Source organism: Eretmochelys imbricata, chromosome 3, assembly GCF_965152235.1.
Source record: "Eretmochelys imbricata isolate rEreImb1 chromosome 3, rEreImb1.hap1, whole genome shotgun sequence".
Taxonomy (NCBI): domain Eukaryota; kingdom Metazoa; phylum Chordata; order Testudines; family Cheloniidae; genus Eretmochelys; species Eretmochelys imbricata.
In genome coordinates, this window is record NC_135574.1 from 186,206,104 (window position 1) to 186,232,111 (window position 26,008).

At 41.4% G+C, this 26,008-nt stretch overlaps 1 protein-coding gene across 3 annotated transcripts in view; it reads right to left on the minus strand.

Moving 5' to 3' along the window:
- Positions 1 to 3,164: 3,164 nt before the first annotated feature.
- Positions 3,165 to 26,008, minus strand: part of MTIF2 (mitochondrial translational initiation factor 2) — a 28,791-nt gene continuing 5,947 nt past the window's right edge. The window contains exons 4-14 of one of the 3 annotated variants that reach the window (XM_077813944.1): positions 24,041 to 24,212; positions 23,422 to 23,582; positions 22,203 to 22,265; positions 17,880 to 18,019; positions 16,662 to 16,786; positions 15,461 to 15,665; positions 13,841 to 14,093; positions 8,731 to 8,871; positions 6,199 to 6,363; positions 5,767 to 5,907; positions 3,165 to 5,161 (exon numbers count right to left, since the gene is read on the minus strand). In XM_077813944.1, the coding sequence (XP_077670070.1) occupies positions 4,992 to 5,161; positions 5,767 to 5,907; positions 6,199 to 6,363; positions 8,731 to 8,871; positions 13,841 to 14,093; positions 15,461 to 15,665; positions 16,662 to 16,786; positions 17,880 to 18,019; positions 22,203 to 22,265; positions 23,422 to 23,582; positions 24,041 to 24,212 (1,736 nt within the window). In that variant the 3' untranslated portion in view covers positions 3,165 to 4,991. Of the gene's footprint in view, positions 5,162 to 5,766; positions 5,908 to 6,198; positions 6,364 to 8,730; positions 8,872 to 13,840; positions 14,094 to 15,460; positions 15,666 to 16,661; positions 16,787 to 17,879; positions 18,020 to 22,202; positions 22,380 to 23,421; positions 23,583 to 24,040; positions 24,213 to 26,008 lie in introns of all 3 variants that reach the window. The other 2 variants (XM_077813943.1, XM_077813941.1) reach the window with 2 other exon arrangements.

A 26,008-nucleotide genomic window follows, 5' to 3' on the forward strand; every position in this document is an offset into this window, starting at 1 on the left:
CTTATCCCTATCTTGGCACCAGACCACCTTGCCAACCAGTACATAAACTGCAAGGGGTACTTCTCAATGGTGCTGCAAGCACTGGTGGATCATAAGGGACATTTCACCGACATCAATGTGGGATGGCTGAGAAAGGTGCATGACGCTTGCATCTTTAGGAACTCCAGGGTGTTTGCAAGAAGGGACTTACTTCCCAGACCAGAAAATTACCATTGAAATGCCAATAGTTATCCTTGGGGATCCAGCCTACCCCTTGCTCCCATGGCTCATGAAGCTGTACACGGGCAGTCTGGACAGCAGTAAGGAGCAGTTCAACTATAGGCTGAGCAAGTCCAGAATGGTGGTAGAATGTGCATTTGGACATTTAAAAGCTATTGCTGTTATTGCTGCTTGCTCCATTGCTATGAGAGTAAGGGGGAGATGTTTATGGCCGGGTGGGAGATTAAGGCAAATCACCTGGTGGCTGATTTTGAGTAGCCAGACACCAAGGCGATTAGAAGAGCACAGCAAGGCGCGCTGCACATCAGAGAGGCTTTGAAAACCAGTTTCATGACTGGCCAGGCTACGGTGTGACAGTTGTGTGTGTTTCTCCTTGCTGCAAACCCGCCCCCTTTGTGGATTTTAATTCCCTGTAAACCAACCACCCGCCCCCATTCGATCACAGCTGGCAAAGGAAAGTAACTATGGTTTTGAAACCACGCATTCTTTATTAATTTAAAAAAAAAAGTGAGAACTGACAAGGTAGCCCGGGTGGGGTGTAGGAGAAGGGAAGGACAAGGACAAGAACACTACAAATCAAAAAACTGTTAGAATGACAGTCTTCTGTTGCTTGGGCCATCCTCTGGAGTGGAGTGGCTGGATGCCCGGAGCCTCCCTCTCCGCATTCTTGGGCGTCTGGGTGAGGAGGATATGGAACTTGGGGAGGAGGGCAGGCGGTTGTACAATGGATGCAGCAGGGGTCTGTGCTCTTGTTGGCTTTCCTACAGCTCCACCAGATGCCTCATCATGTCCGTTTGCTCCCCAATTAGTCTCAGCATTGCCTCCTGTCTCTGCTCATCACAGTCACTTAATGCTTTCCTGGCCTCTGCCACTGAGTGCCTCAAGCTGTGTGGGAGGACTGCATGAGCTCGGAAAATATGTCATCGCGAGTGCATTTTTTCCACCTTCTAATCTGCGATAACCTCAGGGATGGAGATGATAGGGGGAGCATAGAAACATTTGCACCTATGGGGGGATAAAAAGGGAGAGTAGACTTTTAAGAAGATACATTTTGAGAACAAAAGGGAGACTCTTTCACAGTGAATCAAGCAATTCACAGCAGACAGCACATGTGCTTTAGGTACAAGGTTGCATTTTGCCTTTTATATTGAGCACCTGCTGGTATGGTGACACATCACACACAGCTGGGCAAGAGAATTTGGTTTCCAGGCAGCCATGGTAAGCCTTTTGGTATGTGGGGTTGGCTTCTTACATCTTCATAAGATGTGGGAATGGTTTCAAACTGCAGCACCCTCCTTTCCCATAGCAAGCAATGTCGGTTCGGTTTCACATTTAAAAGGAGGGGCTGCGGTTTTTGGGTAGATGTGCAGCACAGACCTCCCTCCACCCCATTGGGTGGCTATTCTCTGGGATGATCCCTTCAACTGTCCCCCCACCACGTGGCTATTCTCTGGGATGATCCCTTTTAGCCAAGTGCAAACAGCCCAGCATGAACGGGGTCCTTTTACTATTCCCTTACAAAAATTCCCCTATTTCAACCAGGTGACCATGAATGATATCACTCTCCTGAAGCTAACACAGAAAGATATAGACCAAATGTTGCTTGAATGCGACCAAACCCCAGGACCATTCGCTGCCATACTTTGTGCTGCAATGATTCCAGACTATTTGCTACTGGCTTGGTGAGGTAAAGTGTCCTACTGTGGAGGACGAAATAAGGCAGCCCTCCCCAGAAACTTTCTGCAAAGGCTTTCAGAGTACCTCTAGGAGAGCTTCATGGAGATGTCCCTGGAGGACTCCCGCTCCATCCCCAGACACGTTAACAGACTTTTCCAGTAGCTGTACTGGCTGCGAATGCATCTCAATTCTTTTAAACCCTGTACTGTAGTTACAAATGTGCACTCACCAGAGGTGCCTTCTCTGGCTTCAGGGTCGGGGATCCCACCTTGGGAGAGTATTGGCTCCAGGGTGATGAAAAGGTCCTGGCTGCCAAGGAGAACGGATTCACCGCTTACCTGCTGCACATTCTCCTCTTCCTCATCCACAGAATCCTCCTCCCTGTTGTGTGAGACTCCCCTGTTGTAGGTGTCCACAGACAGTGGTGGGGTAGTGGTAGGGTTCCCCCCCTAGAATGCCAGGCAGCTGATCATACAAGCAACAAGTATGGGGCTCTGATCCGGAGCGACCATTTGCCTCCTTTGTCTTTTGGTACGCTTGCCTGAGCTCCTTGACTTTCACACGGCACTGCTGTGTGTCCCTTTTGTATACTCTCTCCTCCATGCCCTGTGTGATCTTGGCATATATATTAGCATTTCTTCTTTTTGATCGGAGTTCGGCCAGCACAGATTCTTCTCCCCATACAGCAATCAGATCCAGTGTCTCCCTTTCGGTCCATGCTGGAGCTCGTTTGCGATTCTGGGGGGACTGCATGGTCACCTGTGCTGCTGAGCTTGCCAAACAAATAGGCAATGAAATTCAAAATTTCCCAGGACTTCTCCTGTGTACCATTGGAGTTCAAAGTGCTGTCCAGAGTGGTCACATTGGAGCACTCTGGGATAGCTCCCGGAGGCCAATACCGTTGAATTGTGTCTGCACTACCCCAAATTTGACCCAGCAAGGTCGATTTTAGCGCTACTCCCCTTGCCGGGGAGGAGTACAGAAGTCAAAAGAATGGGGTTGGTTGTGTAGACGCAGTAATTTTAAAATCAACCCTAACGCGGCTAAATTCAACCTAACCCTGTTGTGTACACCAGAGCTATGCAACATTCATTTTAAAGTACAGGTCAATTCCATTATTTTATATACAAGACAAGGTGATTCAAGTGACTGGGTTTTTCTTTAAATTTGCCACAGTTTGCACATTAAATATGGTCTTATCTGTCATCATACAAACTAGACTCTTACAGAAGCTTGCTATACTGCTCACAGAACATCACTAAATTAGACACCATGAAGATTATATTTATTTTAAAAAAAGTCACATACCCACAGCCCCTAAGGAAAAAAATTAAGTTGTTTTGTCTGATAGGATTTTGAGCCTCAGTTTTGGTGATAGTTGCTTGTACATGGCTTGTTTACTGCTGTGGGGCAAGCTTTTAGGCATGCTCTGCACTGGCCCTGCAAAGGGAAGGGTGGAGGGGGAGTCAGCAGCAATTTTGCTGTTTAACTTTGGCATGAGGGCAGTATCTCCTCTTTTTTGCATTGCTGTGCAGGGTACAGGAGATCAGTAACAGGACCGTCCCCTTCCCACCCAAAGGAACCAGCAGCTGGGATCTTCACTCTCTTGCCCAGGGAGTATGGAGGAGGTGGGGAACCAGGGGAGTTCCCTTGTCTTTTCTCTAGACTCCTATAGTTGAGCTAGGGGTCACCTGAAAAGAAGAGCCCTGCTCCATCCCCCTGCATGGCACTCAGGCGACTGGCTAGGGGCTAGTCAAGACAAAACACAAATCCCTTTAAGATGACAGAGCAGGCCACTGCCCCCCCTATGCTTGCCAGCAGATGCCTGCATCTAAACTAACTAGGAGCAACAAAAGGCCAGGAGGAGCTAGATGAACTCTTTCCATGGTAATACAATAGTAAAATGAATACCCATAGACAGCAACACAGTTCTGGGTACAAGTCTAACGTTCTGAGACAGTTTTAGGAGGGAACTGCAGAAAGAGCTCTAGCAGCAACCACAGAACAGCATTAAATATATACACTACAATAATGCAAACAGTAGCAGAAATCACTAATATAATTACTTGGCATTTAAGTACCACAAAGCACATTTAAGGGCCACAAAGCATATCACAAAGATTAACATCACAACATCTGAGATAAAACAAGGAGTGGACAAAAACCTCATTTCAGATGGAAGTGAGGTTTTTACCCAAGAAAGCTTATGCTCAAATAAATCTGTTAGTCTTTAAGGTGCCACCAGACTCCTTGTTGTTTCTGTGGATACAGACTAACACAGCTACCCCCTGATACTTAACATCTGAGATGTAGCTGCTATTATCCTAATTTTACAGAGGGGAAATAGCATAACATGGTTAAGGCAGAGGCATTTCAAATGCAGATATCTAACTTCAGGCATTCAAAATATGCAAGTCTACCAAAGCAGGGATAGAACCTTGCCCTCGCTCTAATAATCAGACTACCTTATGCCAGGCAAACATGAGTCACAAATCTTAGATGAAATCATCTGGTGGATCAGCCTGTATTGAAATGAAGGCCAAATCTTTCATATAAAGTCACTTGTTTTCTCAAAGGCTGTAGTGACAGTACACTAATGGTTCCTTCTGTGTTTGTCTAGTCATTTTATTCTTTTCAGATAATATTTTAAACAGGTGAATTATTTCTATCAGCCAAACAATGTTACCAATACAAACAGTATTACAGTGACCTGAAATAGTCCTTTCCTTCCTAGAAAGGTACTTTTTAGTTGTATCTGAAACATGCTAGGAGTCATTCTAGCACATTCTCTTCTGTCCCCAAAGAGTTAACACTGCCATGCTGGCTCCCATGCTTTCCTGTGTCGTGTGATCTCATGGGTCTACAAAGTTGGCACAATCCTGCAGCAGTGAGGAAGCCACCCCTGTCATTCATAGCCCCTAAATCAAATCCTTTTACTTTTGAAATATCAGCTGTTGACACCCCCATTAAGAACCCAATGAATTCTTACAATACAAGTCTCTTTGTAAGTGTCTTTAACATAAGAACATTCTGTAAAGGTGATCAGGAATAATGCAAGGCCTTTTCTCCATTACATTCAAGTGAAGTAAAATTATTTAAAATCCTGGATCCCATGAAATTGTCTGTTCAACTTCCTTTTCTTCATAGCAGATAATTTCATCTCCAATATTGAACTCTATGTTCTTATCCAAACTGAGGCCACAATCCATGCCAGTTTTTACTATCTGGACATCGTCTTTATGGTTCTTCAGTGAGGTTAAAAATCCTAGAGAGAGAATGAATATCAATGCAGGAAAAAAATAGATTGAATATAAAGACTAATGTGGACTTCAAACAACCTCCGTCTTCCGACCCCCCAGAAAAGCAAAACACTACATGGCAAGGCCAATGCAAGAAGGTTCTGATTTTTAGTGATGCTGAACCTCCATAATTTACACAGGTTCTGAAAATCAGGTGCTACTCCTTTCAAAGTTTAATTGATCTGACTATCTCCTTCCTACACGGACTGCTGTCAGGGGTTCAGAGCATGGGGAAGTTTCTTAAGAGGAGGGAACACCAGGATGATTAATCAAGAAAATGTCTGTCCAAAACCAATTCTGCAAGCATTGCTTAAGCAAGAAAACAAACTTTGCAGGAACTAGACATGTCCTTTTTAGGTGAAGTCCACTGTAAATAGTGTATTAAGTTGATTGAACAACTTTTTAAGGAGAAAATTCCACCTTCAGATACACCAAAACATTTTCATTGACTTCCATTGCCTGTATAGATCAGAGGACCTGATCTGGGCCTAAGAATCTAACTCCAATGGTGAGCATGTATGTGTAGTAGAATATTAGTGTGGATAAATGTTTTGATAGCCGTTTTACTTACCTTTCCAAACAACATCTCTGTTACGAATTAGTTTAAACTTCAACTTTCTATCTAATTGCCCCTTTTGTACTCGGCAGCCAGCCACTGGAACCTTGCTTTTTCCTACCGTGACACAGAAGGTAGCAAGAACAGAGGCTTCCCCTATGGAAAGATATGGAAGGACTAAGTGCAAGGGAACAGAATACAAACTCCACCAGTAATGAATGCAATGCTTTGCTGTGCTCTCAAAACTTTAAAGTCTTCTGGACATTCTGCTACTGTGTATTGAGGAGAATAACTGCAGAAGAATTCTATGCAATCCAGTATAGTGGGAAAACTATCCCGGAGAATGAGCTTTGTGTATTTCCTCAACATACCATTTTAAATCAAGGACTACCCCACAAGAAAGGTCTAGTTTTTCAAGGCAATATTTACCATCCAGTGAAAACTTACCTATTATATGCTCTACTACAGATGGGGGCAATTTGCTGCTCAACTCATCTTTCAAGTCTTCAATAAGATGGTAGATAATATTGTGAAGTTTAATTTTTATTCCCTTTTTCGCAGCCAGCTGCTGAATAGATTTGTTTGCATTCACACTGAATCCATATATGACACCTGACAGATAAAACCACCACAGCTAATTATTAAATACAAACACTCCAAGTAGAGGAACTTCTTTGTTTTTCAAGAAGTAAGTGAAAACGTTTGGAAATGAGCTTGCAAAGGCTGTCCTGAAATATTAATGTAATATTTTATTCTTAGCACAGTCTGTACTTAACTAAAAATTGTTTGTTTTACTTGGGTTGAGATTTTCACATTTACTAATTTGAATTACAATCCTCTTTTCTCTTCCTTTTGGAATCAGGAGTCAAGATATCCTGAAATTGAGTGCTAGTAAAAGCAACATTACTGATTACAAAATTTCATTTTGCAGTTTCCTTATTTTAGCTTTTCCATCCATTTTTAAAATCAGAGATCAGATGCTCGGTCACTGCACGTACGCTAAGCACCTTGTACATAACAATGCTATCTTACTTTAAGAAGAGTTGCTTCAATGGAAACCTCCACAAAATACTGTCCCTAGATCAGTGTAGTTTTAGCCATGTCAGTCCCAGGATATTAGAGAGACAAGATGGATGAGGTAATATCTTAAATTGGACTATCCTCTGTTGGGGATAGAGACAAACTTTCAAGCCACACAGCGCTCTTCTTCAGGTTGAAAAAAAGAGCTCTATGTGGCTGTCAAGGTTCCTCCCCCACTCTGAACTCTAGGGTACAGATGTGGGGACCTGCATGAAAAACCTCCTAAGCTTATCTTTACCAGCTTAGGTCAAAACTTCCCCAAGGTACAAAATATTCCCCCCCGTTGTCCTTGGACTGGCCGCTACCACCACCAAACTAATACTGGTTACTGGGGAAGAGCTGTTTGGACACGTCTTTCCCCCCAAAATACTTCCCAAAACCCTGCACCCCACTTCCTGGACAAGGTTTGGTAAAAAGCCTCACCAATTTGCCTAGGTGACTACAGACCCAGACCCTTGGATCTTAAGAACAATGAACAATCCTCCCAACACTTGCACCCCCCCTTTCCTGGGAAATGTTGGATAAAAAGCCTCACCAATTTGCATAGGTGACCACAGACCCAAACCCTTGGATCTGAGAACAATGAAAAAGCATTCAGTTTTTTACAAGAAAACTTTTAATAAAAAATAGAAGTAAATAGAAATAAAGAAATCCCCCCTGTAAAATCAGGATGGTAGATATCTTACAGGGTAATTAGATTCAAAAACATAGAGAATCCCTCTAGGCAAAACCTTAAGTTACAAAAAAGATACACAGACAGAAATAGTTATTCTATTCAGCACAATTCTTTTCTCAGCCATTTAAAGAAATCATAATCTAACGCATACCTAGCTAGATTACTTACTAAAAGTTCTAAGACTCCATTCCTGGTCTATCCCCGGCCAAGACGACTACAGACAGACACAGACCCTTTGATTCTCTCCCTCCTCCCAGCTTTTGAAAGTATCTTGTCTCCTCATTGGTCATTTTGATCAGGTGCCAGCGAGGTTACCTTTAGCTTCTTAACCCTTTACAGATGAGAGGAGCTTTCCCCTGGCCAGGAGGGATTTCAAAGGGGTTTACCCTTCCCTTTATATTTATGACAGTGGCTCAAAAGCTTCTCTCTCTCTCTCTCTCCAACGGAAGATGGTCCAATTAAAGATATACCTCACCCACTTTGTCTCTCTAAATTCCTAGATGATACAATTAAATGTAACAAAGCAGATAGATAGCCAGTCAGATCCTGTGATCCGGCTGAGCAATATGGTACATGAAGGAGCAGGATTGAAAGGGAGCTACTTATCTTGGGTCCAGAAAAGGCCAGCTCCTTATCTTGGTCTCCAGCATAAATCAGAGCAGTCTGAAGGAGGTTCTAATTTAGTCCCAGCTATGGCCCAGGGCAGTTCCAGCAACTGGGGATTAACTCAGGCATAGGGGCACTGGGAGGAGGTTACAACAGGAACCACTATGCCGGCCAACCACCTCCCCCACCAGGACTTCCCTGCACAAATGAATCCTCTGGGATCTGATTAAGCCAGTTGTCTGACTGCTTTGCACTGCTGAAGCAGCGTAAGGCAACCAGAATAAGGGTTCAAATCTAGAGCACTGTCTCCAACACACAAGTTTGCAGGTATTGTCTGCCACATTATAGACAATACAGTATTTTGTATACCCTTGTCTACATTACTTGCATTTTCACTAGAGTTCTAGCAGGATACCTGTTTGCACAGGTACTAGTATTTATTTTCTATGAAAGAAAACTAATATTTTTATGTTTCATACAAATTTACATTGATTGAATTGCTAATTAATTATTACACAGGAGAAACAAAAACTGAAAGCACAGCTACCCTGTTCATTTAATAAAATATGAAGGATTTCATACCGATTGTAAGATAACTGTCTAAATTTATACTTTACCCTGAAATGTTTCAGCAAGATTTATGTCATTTTCACTGATATCTCCTACTCCAAAATGGATCACATCCAATTCACATTCATCGTTGGCATTATAGCTGTCCAGAATGTTTAGAATGGCCTCAGTGGAACCATCTACATCACCTAAATAGATCAAATATTCTATTACTAGGCATTGTAAAATCAGAATAAACCAATACCAAAATTAACAAACAAAAAGACAAATGCTGCTACATGGGAATTCTAGATTGTACAATGTCATAAAAAAATATGTAATATCTGGTGCATTATTCTTTTTGGCATACATAAGAGACTGCTGAACATATTGCACAAACTTGAAAGTGTGGTGTTCTAGTCTGAAAAGTGACTGAATGCAACATCATTGGGGGGAGGAAGGTCAATGTTTGTTGCGTCTCAATGATTTTCAGATCAAGTTTGCTTAGTTTTGCAAATACCGTCAGCCCTGCACATTCAGCCTGGGATACTAAAGTCAAGCTGGGTTCTTCCTGGCTCTTGCATCATCAGTAAAGATTCTGCATGGCCTCAGTTCTACCAATGGAACACTATTGCCAATGGAGTTGAGCCAATATAATTGATGGCATACTTGCAGACTATGAGTCTGCACTGATAGCCCTGCAACTGGAATTTAGGGCCCGATCCTACAAATACTTGAGCATGTGAGTTATGTGTTTACACACATGAGTTTCAATAGGATTGCTCAAAGTTACTCACCTGCTTAAGTCTTTGCAGGATTAGTGCTTTAGTTGAGCAATGCTGTTGCTAAGGTAAGAACCAGAAGAGAAGCCCATAGTTGCTGGTTCGCCAGAGCTGACAGTAGTAAAAAATACATTTCTTAACAAGGTAAGCAGATATGTCTCTGAATAGACCCAGGAAGCAGTTCTGTTGAGTAAGAATATACCATACCTACATAGTAACTTTTCAGAGTAAAACCGTACTTTAATGTTATTGTAGTCATTAAGTTATGCTTACATTAATTTTCATAAAGAAAAACAACATTCCCTTCAGGAAGTTCTTTCTCAAAAGATTACAAGCCAGTGCTTAATTTTAGGACTGGAACAGAGTGTTTTCTTACTGTGGTTAAGAACTGTGGTTATTTAAGACATTTTCACACAGATTCCACTCTAGGGGTGCATGCAGCCCACATGCACAAGATTGGATTCTTTTGAATAGCAATGTCTGTTGAGGCTGCCCCTGTGCCTTGAATACTCGCTTACTCCCTGAAGCCAAGTGTATGAAAAGCAGGGTGCACACCTCAGTTCCTTCACCAATAAGAATCTCTTGGAAGCAGGTCTCCAATTAGCAGGGATGAAATGGGGGTCATGGAATCTGTGGATAACACATATAAAAAAAAAAAAAAAACACAGGTACTGTAGGGTAAGTAACTGTTCAAGTGATTGTCCACAGATTCCACTTTTGGTGACTAACAAACAGTTGCCTATTTACCAGTAACTAGGCAGCAGGAGTTCTACTTTAATACAGATTGCAGGACTGCCATGCCAAAGCTAGCATCCAATCTGGACGCTTGTGCCAGGGAATAGCAAGTGTAGATGTTTGGATTGAGTTCCATGTTGCTTCCTATGCAGATATTAATCAAACATGCTGCAGAGGCCGCTTCAGTGTTAATATGTCCAGGGGGATCTTTCTTAGCCAAATCATAAGTCCTGAAGTCGTCCGAGACTCACTCAATATAATCCTTTCAGTGAATGCCAAAAAGAGAGTCCAAGACAGGTGTGCACAGGAATGGATTGGTCCAAATAAAAGGGTAATGCTCTGATGACTTCAAACATATGGAGGTTTATTTCACCCGGAATAGACAAGGGAAGAACACAGAGAGATGAATCAACTGATTGATGTGAAAGCTGGAAATTCCTTTAGGGAGAAACTTTGGGTGAACTCTGAGATGAAAAGAAATGTCTTTTCCAGCAGAGGGGAAGTTCTGTCAGCTGTGCCTTGTCTTGGGATCACCACTGAGGTTGATCTAGCAATGACCTCCCATAGCCTCTCTGTAAGGAGAATCTGACATCTGCCCCACTGAAAGACGTCTCCATGCCATGCATCAGTGCTGATATGGAGTCCTACATCTACTGTAGTCAATACCTCAGTCAGTGCCAAGGAGGTGAGTAGCGCATACCACAGTGGTGGGTCTCAATATGGGCATACCCTGTGCCAAGATGGACCACACTGAAGTACTTTGTGCCAGGGGCTTCAGTGCTGTGGTTGTTACCTTGCTGTAGGTAGCAGAGGCAGTACAGTCATTAGTGAAGGAAGAGATCCAATATGGTCCACAGCTTGGATAAAATCAGCTCATGCATGAAGAACATGCATGACTGACTGAAGCTGAACCTGAGCAAGACAGAGGTAATACTAGCGGGCAGAGGAAAGCGTTTTGAATAGTTTGCAGCCAAGGTACAGTTTCCTTTGGTTAAAGGCACACATCCATAACTGATCAATTTGGTCTGTAGTTTAGGAGTACGCTTGGATTCCCTGATGACAGGTGTGCACCTGAATGGATTGGTCCTATCCAGATAAAGTGCAATGCCCCGATGACTTCAAACACATAGAGGTTTATTTCACCCGGAATAGACAAGGAAGAACACAGGGAGATTAATGTGATTAATGCTTTTATCATCTCTAGTTGGCTAGGAGGCCCAGTCCCATCCTCTTGGATGACAACCGGACCTCAGTTATTTATGCCTTCATCAGTGCTCTGCTGAACTACAGCAAGGCAACATACCTGAAGCCTTCAGCACTTAGGAACTCCAACTAGAACAGAATGCTGCAGCATGTCTCCTCAGCAGCACAGGCTACTGAGAGCACATCAGATCTGTCCTCCGCTCTCTACGTTGCCTTCCCATAGAACAAAGCATCAAGTTCAAGGTTTTGATCCTTATCTTCAAAGTGCTGCATGGCCTGGGCTCAGGATACCAGAAACATTGCCTAAAGCTCCAGGATAAAGAGTGTGGTCAACAACTTTCCTTCTCTGGCACAATAAAACTCTCTACAATAAGGGTAAAACTCATCTGTGTAGGAGACAGAACTTTTCCTGGAGTTAGTCCCAGACTGGAATGAACTCCCTGCAAAATTAAGGACCATCACAAACCTCACCACCTTCTGTTCCAAATGCAAGGTGCATTTCTTTAACGTGCATTAAATACAAATACATAGCAACATTTAAATTTTTTTTTTTTTTTTAAAGAAAAAATATATCTACCAGTACAAGACATACGCTTCACCCCCTGGGAAGAGGATCTCTAACACAGTTGTTTTAAAACTTTTTTTCTGGGGACCAAGTTGAAGAAAATTGTTGATGCCCATGACCCAACGGAACTGGGAATGAGGGGTTTGGGTGTGGGAGGGGCTCAGGGTTGGGGGGGGGGGGGCAGGTCAGGGCTCTGGGGTGGAGCCGGGGCTGCAGGGTTTGGGGTGCAGGAAGGGGTTCTGGGTTTGGGGGGGCAGTGCAGGCTCTGGGATGGGGCCGGGGATGAAGGGTTTGGGGTGCAAGAAGGCGTTCCAGGTTTGGGGGGGCTCAGGGCTGGGGCAGAGGATTGGGGTGCAGAGTTACCTCCAGCAGCTCCCGGTCAGCAGCACAGCCGGGATGCAGAGGCAGGCTTCCCGCCTGTCCTGGCGCCACAGACTGCGCTGCACCCCGGAAGCGGCCAGCAACAGGTCCAGCTCCTAGGTGGAGGCGCACGCAAGCAGCTTCACACAACTCTCACCCACAGGCACCGCACCGCCCACCCTCCAACTCCCTTTGGCTGGTTTCTGGCCAATGGGAGTGCGGAGCTGGTGCTCGGGCAGTGCGCAGAACCCTGTTGCACCCCTGCCTAGAAGCTGGACCCACTGCTGGCTACTTCCAGGGCGCTGTGCAGTGTCGGAAAAGGTAGGCACCAGCCTGCCTTAGCTGGGCTGCACTGCTGTCGGGACTTTAAAGTCCCGGTCGGCGGTGCTGACCAGAGCAAGGCGACCCAATGCCTTAAATGCCACGACCCAGTACTGAGTCACGACTCATGATTTGAAAAACACTGCTCTAACTGACAACAGCTGACAGACTTTAATCACACTGCTTAATGCACTACTGAAGGCACTCAGATATTACAGCGATGAGTGCGCTGTAAGAACCTACATATGAATAGAATAGACTGTTGGTGTTGGCTTGGGTTTTGCTGTAGGTGAACTGAAATGGGACTCCACCGTTAGGCTTTTAGAATAGTGAGCCTTACAGGAGACTTTCCATCCTGTTTGGAAAGGGGGATAAGTATCTGGGAGAACTCCTTAAAAGCCTTTTCTGAAAATATTGCCAATATGGTTGGCAAGCAGGGCTTACGCATGACAGGTTGCCCTGGAGCTTGGAGTGGCATCTCAGCTCACTGGGGCACTCAATGCATGGGATAGGCCCCATATCAGGAGTGTCTTAAAAAGTCTGCCAAAATCTGATAAGGCTTGCATGGACCTTTCCAAGAGGATATATTTCTGTTTTGCCTCCTTCACTATTTGAGTCCTTTTGGAGAAGGACTCGGCAATCAAGAAGCACTCTGGAGCAAGGTCCTCTCCCAGGCACAGCAGCATCTGTGACTGGCATCCCTGTGTCACAGGAGGGACAGACCTTAAAACCTAGTGACCTGCAGTCAGTCATTTTAAGTTCTTGTTTGGGGGGTGAGAGTAGAAGGGCCATTATACAAGGGAGAGGGGTGTGTACAAGGAGTAAGAGCCTTGTACAAAGGGAGAGAAAACCTAAGGGTTTTTTGGTTTTTAGAAGTCAATGGGCAAAGAAAACTTATCTAAGCAAAAAATAAACTAATAGAACTGTGTCAGCTAACTTGCTCAGGGCAAGAGATGTGAACACTAAAGGGTGCCATCTCACAGCCACAGGCAGTAAGGAACAAAATGTGCATTGTAGCCACCCCATCCTTTTTATACCCTCAGCTACAGGAAGCAAGAAGGGTACAGGTGAAACCCCAACAGTGTTATTCACAAGGATCAGATCTCACGCACCAGGAGTGGAATCTGCGTGGATACTCCCTCAAAGAAACACCTATAATTACAATAGGTTTACATTTAGACTTGGGAAATATGCACTAAAACATAACAGCACCTTTAACAATTACAGGTAGCACGTTTCTGTCACTCTCCACTCTCTCTTTAGACCTCATAGCTATTAGATGTTTGTTGGTTTTATATAACGCTGCTTTTCTCTGTCTCCAGGTCAGATTGGCTAGGCTCTCTCGCTCTTTCTTGTATGCATCTTTGTGTTCCTTTTGCTTTGCTTCAATAACTTCCATATCCTGTTTGATCTTCTCCTGTTGTTCAGCATAGTTTCTCCAGTCAACAACTTCACGTGCCCTTTGCTTGGCAGAAGAGACAGCACTGTTACTTAATATATAGTACTGGGCAGCTTGGTCTTAAACGCTTTTCTAGATGATTATCTAATGGACACCATTCAAGCGCTTTCTTAATTTTAACATTGTTTAGCTAGACTGTAAAATAATACTTAAAATTAAAAGCAAAACAACCTAATTTTACACAGAAGACAACAGGAGAGGTGCCCAAGATAGACAAGTTCTCAAGCCAACATACAAGGGCATGGTAACAATTCCATAAACTACTGTGGAATAAACTGCATTATTTTGCTCCTAGGTATCTCTGACCTCACTCCATGGCACCAAAAAACTGACACCAGAACCATTTATCCAAAGCAACAAACAGAATCCTAAATGGATTTAGAAAACATACAATGGCCAATTCATAAGAGATTGTTGTAGCCTCTCTTCAGATTATTTGATATCAAAAAGTCACTGGAAAGGTATATTTAAGGGACTCCAAGGTCACAAGGAGGACGCTGAGGTGAGAAACCTGATATCAGAGGTGGGCTTCTGACATTTGGTCTTATAAAAGGGTCAGGGAAAAACACAGGAAGCTTTGGAGAGGCTGGAGTCTTAAATGATACTGCTTGTTCCCTCTAATGACACAAACAGTACCTACCTCCATTAGCTTTGGCAGAGTTTAAGTTAAAACAAGTTATGCACACCAATTTGTTTTATTTTGAGTCTCATTAATTCTAAGATTAAGAATAATGAGCCCATTAATTCTTGGTTTATTTTATGTCATGTTTTAAAGTAATTATTATTATATGCTACTGAAGAGCGGACAACCTAAGTCCTTTGAGAGGCATGGGGGAAGAAATTAGTAATTATTCCTGCATCTGATGAAGTGAGCTGTAGCTCACGAAAGCTCATGCTCAAATAAATTGGTTAGTCTCTAAGGTGCCACAAGTACTCCTTTTCTTTTTGCGAATACAGACTAACATGGCTGTTACTCTGAAACCTGTAAATTATTCCTGGACACTCAGCCAAGGCAATACTGAAAGAGAAGCCACCCAGACACCAGCTAGTCAAGCAGAAGTAAAGGGAAATAGGAGACCACAGGTTACACTTCCATCCCACTGATAGATTGCTTTCTTTGGCTAAATGTGGAGCAGATCAACGTGAAAGTGCTGGAGAAGGGGAGGGAATAAGGGTTGTGTGTTTCAGTGGGTTCTTCAATCCTGTTGTGGAAAACCTATTCCAGGCCACATTTAGTACCCAGGTTTTGTCTTCAAGCCTTAGTTACCATGGCTCATTTTGAATGAACGTTACCTTTTTTGTATTTAATTCCATCTACGTTACATACTGCAATACAAGTGTATTAGCTACGCATCAAGTTATTCTTGCTATACCTCAGATTCTACTTCAAGGATTTCAGCTCCGGCTGACGGGATTTCCTTCCAGCCCACAACTTCCACCGGCATGCTGGGAGTGGCTTCATCTACTGTTTTGCCGTTCTCATCAAACATCAGGCGCACTTTTGCCCAGCTTTTACCTGCAACCAGAATACATCCTTTTCTCAGAGTTCCTCTCTGAATTATGGCCGTGGTTACTGGACTAGGAGGAGGCGAAAGGGGAAGACAGAAAAAGTTAAGTTTGCTATCATATTTACAGTTACATGCATTTAAGAAAAGACGAAAAAAGCATATATAGAACAGTATGGGCTATGATCTCAGAACACAGCTATTAAACATTTCACCACCTTGCAGAGGGAGTTTTAAAGGAGATTTGCAAAGAAAAAAAAATGGGCTGTATCCTTTTTAGTATCTTTAGTTGTATAAAGATGTTAAAAATTCAGCAACCTCCTCCTCTTCAATTAGGCACTGAGAAAAATCACAAAATATGGGACACCAAACAGTCCTCCAGAAAATCCAGGAAGTACCAGACACATTGCTTATATTTCTAAGGTAATAAACATCAAGCAGAATTTGTTGAAAAGAAACCTTCCAGGTCTCCCTTTATATTATATATAAAGAAATATATAAAGAAATATAAAAATTGATTTCTTTCTTTTGCAGGTACCCTATAAATATCACCATTTTAAAGAACAAAGACACTTTTTAGGGGATTGTTCATAAAAAGTTCTCTTTTATAGTAAGTAAACTACGTAGGTTAAAAAACTGTCAGATTAATATTCTTTAATTTTTAAAAAAAAATCTGCGTTAATATTTTATTTAAACAAATTTAGTTTATGTTTTACCATATATGCTGTCTGCTTATACAACACTTTGTTCCACTGGAAAATAAAATAGCCCAATCAGTTCCTAACTGTTCATTTTCTGATTCCCATGCAATAAGGCAATAAATACTGCAACGTTTGGATTGCAAACATTGCTGACGAATTGTTAAACCCAAACAATCTTTTTTTCATTTAAAAATGAAGTTTTATTGAAATATACTAAGAATACTAGAGTTTTATATATATATTTTTTCAATTAAAACCTTAATTTTGGAAACCACCTGGACAATGACTCTTTAACCAAGTCAACTGGAATAAACTTAACAGAAACATTAATTAAAATTGGAAGGAAGACAGACAATTAGCTGACCTACCCTCTTCCTTTATCTGTGCGAGACTCTATTATGGTTCCCTCTACTAGGCCTGTGGAGTCTGCCTTCAGTTCCAAAACCTCTGCTAGAGCAACAGTTGCCTCTGCTAAAGCCATTAGGTTCTCACCCTGTACCAAAAAACAGTTAAGAATTAAGGAGGCAGCTAGTTACAATAGGATCAGAAGATGAATTTTGAGTACCAGCATCTGTCCCAATACACATGATCCATAGTTCCCAATTCCACAATGCAATCCAATAGACCAGAGGGGTCACCGAAGTAATACATGATCAAGGCCTAAGACTACAGTGCTAGCAGTCCTGAATGCAAGTAACAAAGATCAGGAAGCATGAAGGGGAGAGAGGGGGCCTTGCATATCATGAACAATAGCAGCCTGGTTAGTGCTGGAAATAGGAAGGGAGTTTAATCTTCCTATTAGTAAAACAATTCTTTTAAAAATATTTTCCACACTTGATTTTTTTTTTTTTTTTTGAGGAGTGGAGAGAGGTGGATGTGGGGACAAGGAGCAAATAGGGTAGGAGGAGGAAACTGGTGTGGTATTTAGGGTGCACCCTTTTCCCATTTCAGAACTAATTTTGCCCCCTCTCTCCTGACTCTGAGCAGCTGTCCCCAGCTTCCTCAGCGCTCCCATTAATAGGTTCAATTCAGAAAGACAGCAATAAAGTAATTGCAATGTTCCAGATTTAATTTCTGGCAAGATAAAGATAATTTTGGTCACCACAGAATCAAGTACCAGTAACAAAGCTAGGATTTCAGATTATAGTAATTAACTACCAGTTGTCTACAGGAAGTAGATTTATGAGGCTTACTCTCTCCTGCTAGCTGTGTCCAAACTTTATTATGAAGGTTTATACTTGGTTTTGAATTATTTCTTTCTGCCTAACTTCAGCACTAACTCCTCTGGATGCCTTTTACTTAAAGCACAAATATGAGTCAATGACAGAAGTCTGGAACAAATACCCACTAACAAAAATCAGAGGCAACTGGAAGTCTGTAATTCTACTGATAGTCTCTTGCAAGTTCAGGCCTTTAGTGAACAAGAAACTGAGAGCTCTTGGTTCCAACTCACTCCATTGGGAGCTCAGGGCACTCAGCATACTCCAGGAGTAGGCCCCAAGTCAAAACTCATTTTCCAAATGCCAAATCAAAGTATTCCACATGGCAGAATTTCCCGAACATGACCGAATCCATCAAAATTTTACCTTAAGTGCAGACATATGTACAGCCTGAACATCACCCCCATACTCTTCACAAACCACATCATGAGCCAGCAATTCTTTCTTCACTCTTTCAGGATCAGCTTCAGGTTTGTCACATTTGTTTATGGCAAGGATGATAGGAACTGAGAAAGAAATAAGTATCTCTCTCTCATACCAGTATCACAAGATTACCTTAATTTAGAGCTTAGATAAATGTGCCTTTTCTTCAGTTATTACTGTTTGCTACATGAAACACAAGTGAATCCTGTTTATACATTCAACAAGCACGTTTGTTTGCTAGGCTTAAAACAATGCTCATAAACTGCCTAAACATTGAAAATTAGATTAATAAAATGATACCACTGCTGTTTTGGGTTGCAAAATTATGGGAAAACACAAGAAGTATTTTTTATTCTGTTTTTATTAAAACTGGTGCTAGTAACACTGCAATAAAGCCACGAACACTAGCTCCAGAGTGACATTTTGTAAATAGACAGTAGTGCTAAAGTATCTCTAGTATCATATCCAAGTATCTTTTTCTTACTGTGTCCTTACCCAATATAATAGAATGTTACTAATGTGTGTTATGCAAGAGGTCAGATAGATTATTATAATTAGGGTCCTACCAAATTCACAGCAACGAAAAATGCATCACAGATGGTGAAATCTGGTCTTTTGTGTGCTTTTACCTGACACTATACAGATTTCACAGGGAAGACCAGCGTTTCTCAAATTGGGGGTCCTGACCCTAAAAGGGAGTTGTGGGGGGGGGGAAAGGTTATTGGGGGGGTGGTCACAGTATTGCCACCCTTACTTCTGCACTGCTGCCTTCAGAGCTGGGCGGTCACAGAGTGGCGGGTGCTGACTGAGGGCCCAGGTTTGCAGGCAGCAGCCTAGAAATAAGGGTGGCAATACCATACTATGCCATCCTTACTTCTGCACTGCTGCTAGTGGTGGCTTTGCCTTCAGAGCTGGGCAGCTGGAAAGCAGCTGCTGCTGGCCGGGAGACCAGCTCTGACGGCACAGCCACCGTCAGCAGCAGCGCAGAAGTAAGGATGGTATGATATGGTATTGCCACCCTTACTTCTAGGATGCTGCTCACAGAGCTGGGGCCTAAGTCAGCAGCCACCACTCTCTGGCTGCCCAACTCTGAAGGCAGCAGCGCAGAAGTAAGGGTGGCAATACCGCGACTGCCCTAAAATAACCTTGCAAACCCCCCGCAACTCCCTTTTGGGTCAGGACCCCCAATTTGAGAAATGCTGGTCTTCCCCATGAAATCTGCATATTATAGGGTAAAAGCACACAAAATACCAGATTTCACAGTCCATGACATGTTTTTCATGGCCTTGAAATTGGTAGGACCCTACTTATAATCTATGAACCTATAATACTCAGTACTATCTATCCTAGCAGTTTCTAAGATGCCTGTTACCAATATCTATATTAAGGAACCGCACAATATGCATCAGTCAACAAAGAGAATCAACACTAATGTTCATTTGTATTCACTAGCAAAATTAAAGTAGTAAGGAATAATTCTATTCACAAAAGCTAGAGGTGTAGTTATGTAGGTGTAATAACTATAGTAGAATTCTGCAAGTGCAAAGTTAGCTTCTCTCTGTCCACCACAAATAAAGTTTTCTGATGTCCCATTCTGGGCTTTAAAACATATGCTTTAGCATGTGAACTGGAAATCTGGAAGGATTCTCATGCCTGGTGGGCTGTAACCAGTGGTGTAGAAGCAGCACGAAAGGAAACTCTTCATGCCTCCCTCTGTAGTGATCCATATAGCCTAGCTACATGCAGCATTAATGGGTGTCAAAGGGGTTGCCACCTACCCCTCCCACACCCTCAGTCAAGGAAGTTTATTATAACAGAGACCCTTCGGCAGCTGGGGGTCCACCCTCTGAGAACTGTAGAGGAAAAAAAGCACCTTTTTTCTCTTCTCTGTGCATCACATTGCTCTCAATTTCATCAAAAGTCAGAACAATTTTGTGGTGGTGCATTTGCCAAAACTACTTTAGAACATTTAATCTTCTCTCCACTCAAAGTGATTCTGCAAACTCCTGCCTAACCTATACACTGTGAAAAAAATGGGAATTTAAGCCCTGGTCAATTTGATGTAAAAGAGTTAATTACAATGCAACCTAGCTAAGGCTGCTGAGATCATGTGAGTGGCCCAAGATGGAAAATGTCTTTTCATAGCATTGTTTAGATCCATTTTTCTTTTGGTGGTAGAAGAGCTAAAACTTTACAAGAAGCTCAAGAAGAAAATCTTGAGATAGCAAAAGAACCATCAGCATATTTCAAAAAGGTCTCTTTAGCAAGGAGCCCATATTTGAATATCAAAGACTTTACTGTTGTTCACTGGCACAGATCTAACCCACAAAACAACTTTAGAGCTATTTAAAAAAAATATTTCGCAAAATCATTATTGAAATTTACCTTCCTATGAATAAAAGTTCCACCTTAACTATAGTGATAATGATAAAGAAAAAAAAAACTTCCACACGTCAAGAAAAATCAGTTGCCTTGAGTTAGTAATAATACAGAAAGCTTTTTAAAGAGTTACACGCAAATATATTTGTAATTAATGTGATAATATCTAGGCTACGATAAAAAAAATTAATATTAAGCCTATAGAAATCAAGAAAAAAAATACTGAAGATACTGAAAAATCCCAGTGATGGCCATGTCACTGTTCTATGTGAAAAAACTAAGGATTATAAGACCCTGAAAAGTTGAAAGTGATTTGGAAACAAGTTTAGACCATAGAATGACAAGCTGACAAAGACTTCTGAAATTGCAAAGACATTTTCAAAATGGAATTATGAAACTGCTACACCTGAATAATTCTGATTTCTCTATAAAATGAGTAGAGGGAACTAGCCTTATGATTCTAGAGAGATGCTACTGAAGTCCCTCCACTCTGCAGATTGGGGTTAAAAAGCAATCAGTGGGATCAGGCGTAGGTAGTACATTCCTCCAAGACCACATATGATCTGGAAAGCACTGAACAGGTACAATTCCCAGTGGGGTCCTTTAGGAGTTAGTTCTTGGCTGTATGCTACTCAATATTTCTATCAATAACCTGGAAGAAAACATAAGATCATCACTGATAAAAGTTTACAAAAGTTGAGGAAGTGGTAAACATCTAAGAGGACAGACCACTGACTCAGAAAGATCTGGATCGGTTGGTAAACTGGGCTCAACCAAAGAATATGCATTTTAAATTTAGATGTAAATGTACATATCTAGGAACAAAGAAGGTAGGCCATACTTACAGGATGGGGGACTCTATGTTGGGAAGCAGTGACTTTGAAAAAGATTTGGGGGTTGTGGTCGATAATCAGCTGAACAAGAGCTCCCAATGAGATGCTGTGGCCAAGAAAATTAACGTGATCCTGGGATGCATAAACAGGGAAATCTCAAGTAGGAGTAGAAAGGTTTATTTTAGCTCAGTATTTGCCACTCGTACACCTGCTGCTGTAATACTATGTCCAGTTCTGTTGCCCACAATTGAAAAAGGATGTTGATAAATTGGAGCAAGTTCAGAGAAGAGCCATGGGAATGATTAAAAGAGTAGAAAACATGACTTATAATGATAGATTGAGCTCTTTGAGTATATTTAGCTTAACAAGGAGAAAGTTAAGGGTGACTTGATTACAGTATCTCGATGGTGAACAAGTATTTAATAATGGGTTCTTCAGGTCTAGCAGAGAAAGGTACAACCCTTATCCAATGGCCAGAAGTTGAGAGTAACCAACCACTGGAACAATTTACCACAGGTGGTGGTGGATTCTCCATCACTGACAATTTTAAAATCAAGATTGGATGTTTTTCTACAAGATGTTTTCTATTAAATTATTTTGGGGAAGTTTTATGGGCTGTGCTATACAGGTCAGATTAGATGATTACAATGGTCCCTTCTGGCCTCAGAATGTATTAGACATTTATATTGATACACAAGGGTCTCAGAGTAGCAGCTGTGTTAGTCTGTATTCGCAAAAAGAAAAGGAGGACTTGTTGCACCTTAGAGACTAACAAATTTATTTGAGCATAAGCTTTTGTGAGCTACAGCTCACTTCATTGGATACATTCAGTTATTCCATAGGATTGTTTTAAGGAGAAAAACATCCCCAACCTGAATGGACTTGGATTTGGTTCGAGGATTATGTTTTGTGGGAGAGGACAGGCTGATATATGTTTTGTACGCGTGTTTATTCTTTGAATTGTTACTACAGCATGTCTTGGTTTATAGTGCTGGATATTAACACACCACAAATGTAAAAAAAATGAAATGTTAAAAGGTCAAATATACCGTACCTTTGGCATTTTTAGCATGTTGAATAGATTCTATTGTTTGTTTCATTACTCCATCTTCTGCGGCTACAACCAATATGACAATATCAGTGATGTGTGTACCCCTTGCCCTCATTGCTGAAAAGGCAGCATGTCCTGGAGTATCAAGAAAAGTTACCTTTTCCCCAGAAGGCAAATATACTGTGAAAACATAATTTAAAACACAATACACTTCAAGCATAATCTTTCCCATAGTTTTGTTTGAACTAATACACCTTCCTCTATGAACAATTTATATATCATCTATGAAAGTTAACACACTGTTTGTCATAGCAGATATCAAAAACGTGAAAAAAGCAGTGCTACTAATGAGCATAACCCTAGAGACAAACTCAGTGGTTAAAGGATGACGACGAGTTTAATTTATAAAGACTGGGGCTTCCAAGGGGATCTATAGCAGATCTACAATCGGAACTGGACGCTTGTCGAAAGGGAGTTGGATGCCTGACTGCCTCAGTCCCCTCTGAAAATCTATCACAGGGCCTTTTATCCATAAACATCCTAAAGTACATACATCACTTCACCCACCACTGAAATGCAGAGAGAGTTTTGAGGTGAAGCACAGCAAGCCTTCAGTTTAAAAAAGCAACACTATCCAACACTTTAATTTATATAAAACTATACGTAACACTTTTAATCTATGTATTTCTAAGAGTTTTATAAAAGAAGAGAAGTATAATTATTTTACAGGCAGGGAAACTGAAGCACAAATATGAAATGACTTGCCCACAGCAAGGTCAGTGGCAGAGCTGTGAACAAAACAAAAGAATGCGGAATCCAAACCCAACGTACTCTCCACTAGACCATGCTACCTCTCTCTAGGACAGGAAGGAAGAACAATATATGCAATTGTAACTACAAGAAGAATGGCAGGTAGGCACACTACAATTACCAAAATTGGAATTGGGCTAGGATGCAGGGTTTTTTTAAATCCTCACTCTTGCAAAAAGTGCCACGGGATCTTTAATGTCCCCAAATGACCGAGACCTTATAATATTATTTCAACATTGCAAATGGTATGCTTAATGCTTTTAAGGTCCATCCAAGCAGTATGTTCACGTTTTTTTCTGCTATATAGCAAAAAACCTTGCATATAATTGTATTCAGTTCAAGTAAACTGTAAGCAAAGCTGACTACTATATATAGTGTATAACAAACTGTTATATGTATGGTTAAATCATACCAAGAAAGGCACCAATATGCTGGGTGATGCCTCCTGCTTCCATTGCTGCCACTTGAGTTTTTCGCAGACTGTCAAGTAAAGTTGTTTTCCCATGATCAACATGGCCCAATATAGTAACAACTGGAGGCCTTGGGGTTAATAAAGCTGGATCAGCAGGAGGCCTAAAATAATAGCAAAACATTCGTTTTGTCAAACACTCTGTGTAATATCGATGGGCAATAACGACCTCTATGCATAATTAGTAGCCATGTATCATAGCTCAGTGTTTAATAGAACAGTCAAGTTCTTCCCCAGTCTTCACAAAGAAATAAATGTAATAAAAAATCATTGCTAACTAAAGCATTTTTCCCCTCTTTATAGCAAACAATCTTACTTAAATCAGCATCAATTAATACAGCAATCCCAATTAGATGAAGCAAGAAGCAACATTTTTAGACAGTTTCACAAAAATCAACATAAACTAAAACAGAATGCGTCTTAACATTGATGTAGCAATTACATGGGCAAAGGAATCAAACCAGAAGTTAAAATTTATCTTTTAAATATTATCAGCTGTGTATCCCAAATGAGCTATTTTAATAGTAGTAGGAAAAAATCAAAAGAACAATCACAATTATACCTTCTCGCAGCATCTTTATTTTCTCTGACTTTTTCTTGTTTTAATTTTGCCCATTTGTACTTCATCCCTGATTTTTTAACAACTTCCTTGATCCAGACTTCTTCCAAAACGGAATCTGGTTCTAGTGAGTCTAGGTCAATGCCTGTGAGTAGCAGGGCTTCAAACACATGATCTGATTAAAGAAATAGTAAAAACATTTTACACTTGATCCTCCAGAAGATACCTGAGATAGAGGTACCCATTAATACAGTATGTGCTTTCATCCAATGCTCCATTCAAGGAAGTGCAGGGCAGTGAAGGAAAAGTAGCAGTTTTCTCGGTATGTTGTACGTGAATAAATAGTATAAATAAATGATTTATACACACAGTAGTTAATGTACATCTTCCCAAAATATTCTATTAATATAAAACATTCCTATAATATTGTATATTTATATGGGCCAATCATCTTCAATAAGCTGTTCTGAAACAGGATAATCTAATTAGATGATTTAATTATTTTATTAATATGCATAATTTTCAATTTTTTGATTCATAGATATTAAGGTCAGAAGGGACCATTATGATCATCTAGTCTGACCTCCTGCACAACTCAGGCCACAGAATCTCACCCATCCACTCCTGCAATAAACCTCTAACCTATGTCTGAGCTATTGAAGTCCTCAAATCGTGGTTTAAAGACTTCAAGGAGCAGAGAATCCTCCAGCAAGTGACCTGTGCCCCATGCTACAGAGGAAAGAGAAAAACCTCCAGGGCCTCTTTCAATCTGCCCTGGAGGAAAATTCCTTCCCGACCCCAAAGACGGTGATCAGCTAAACCCTGAGCATATGGGAAAGATTCACCAGCCAGATACCCAGGAAAGAATTCTCTGTAGTAACTCAGATCCCACCCCATCTAACATCCCATCGGGCCTATTTATCATGAATATTTAAAGGTTAATTAATTGCCAAAATCATGTTATCATATCATCTCCTCCATAAACTTATCGAGTTTAATCTTAAAGCCAGATAGGTCTTTTGCCCCCACTGCTTCCCTTGGAAGGCTATTCCAAAACTTCACTCCTCTGATGGTTAGAAACCTTTGTCTAATTTCAAGTCTAAACTTCCCAATGACCAGTTTATATCCATTTGTTCTTGTGTCCACATTGGTACTGAGCTTAAATAATTCCTCTCCCTCTCCAGTATTTATCCCTCTGATATATTCATAGAGAGCAATCATATCTCCCCTCAACCTTATCTTAGTTAGGCTAAACAAGCCAAGCTCCTTGAGTCTCCTTTCATAAGACAGGTTTTCCATTCCTCAGATCATCCTAGTAGCCCTTCTCTGTACCTGTTCCAGTTTGAATTCATCCTTCTTAAACATGGGAGACCAGAACTGCACACAGTATTCCAGGTGAGGTCTCACCAGTGCCTTGTATAAGGGTATACAATGATATATTTTCATCCTATGCACAGGACAAATGACTAGTAATAGAACCAAAATTTCATGTACATGTGGTAGTGCAAAACCCGGACAACTGGTGATGCAAAAAAAGTATTTACTGGTGGTCCATGGGAATATGCTGGTCACATGGCGCTGGTTCCTTATTTCCAGGTGTTAAACTGCATTAGGGATTGCTGAAAACACTTTCCCATTTAGTTCTATAGCAGCAGTTGCCAGAGGTATATTATGCAACTGTGAAGGGGGGCAGGGGGGACCGTACAATTGCAAATAGGAACCAGCCGAAATTAACAGCCGAATTTTGCCCTCTAATGCATGCACAACCAAGGGTAAGACTCTCCTCCCCCACCAGGTTTCTGAGAAAGTGAGCAAATGGGTTTATTTTGCAGACGTACCTCCTCTATTATCCCAGCGTATCCCATTATAATTCATACTGAGTGTGCTACAGCACCAACAAATAAGAGGACACTTTCTCCTATCACCTGGGGAACATTTTTTAAAAATGTCTAGGTTGATCCAATTGTTTTA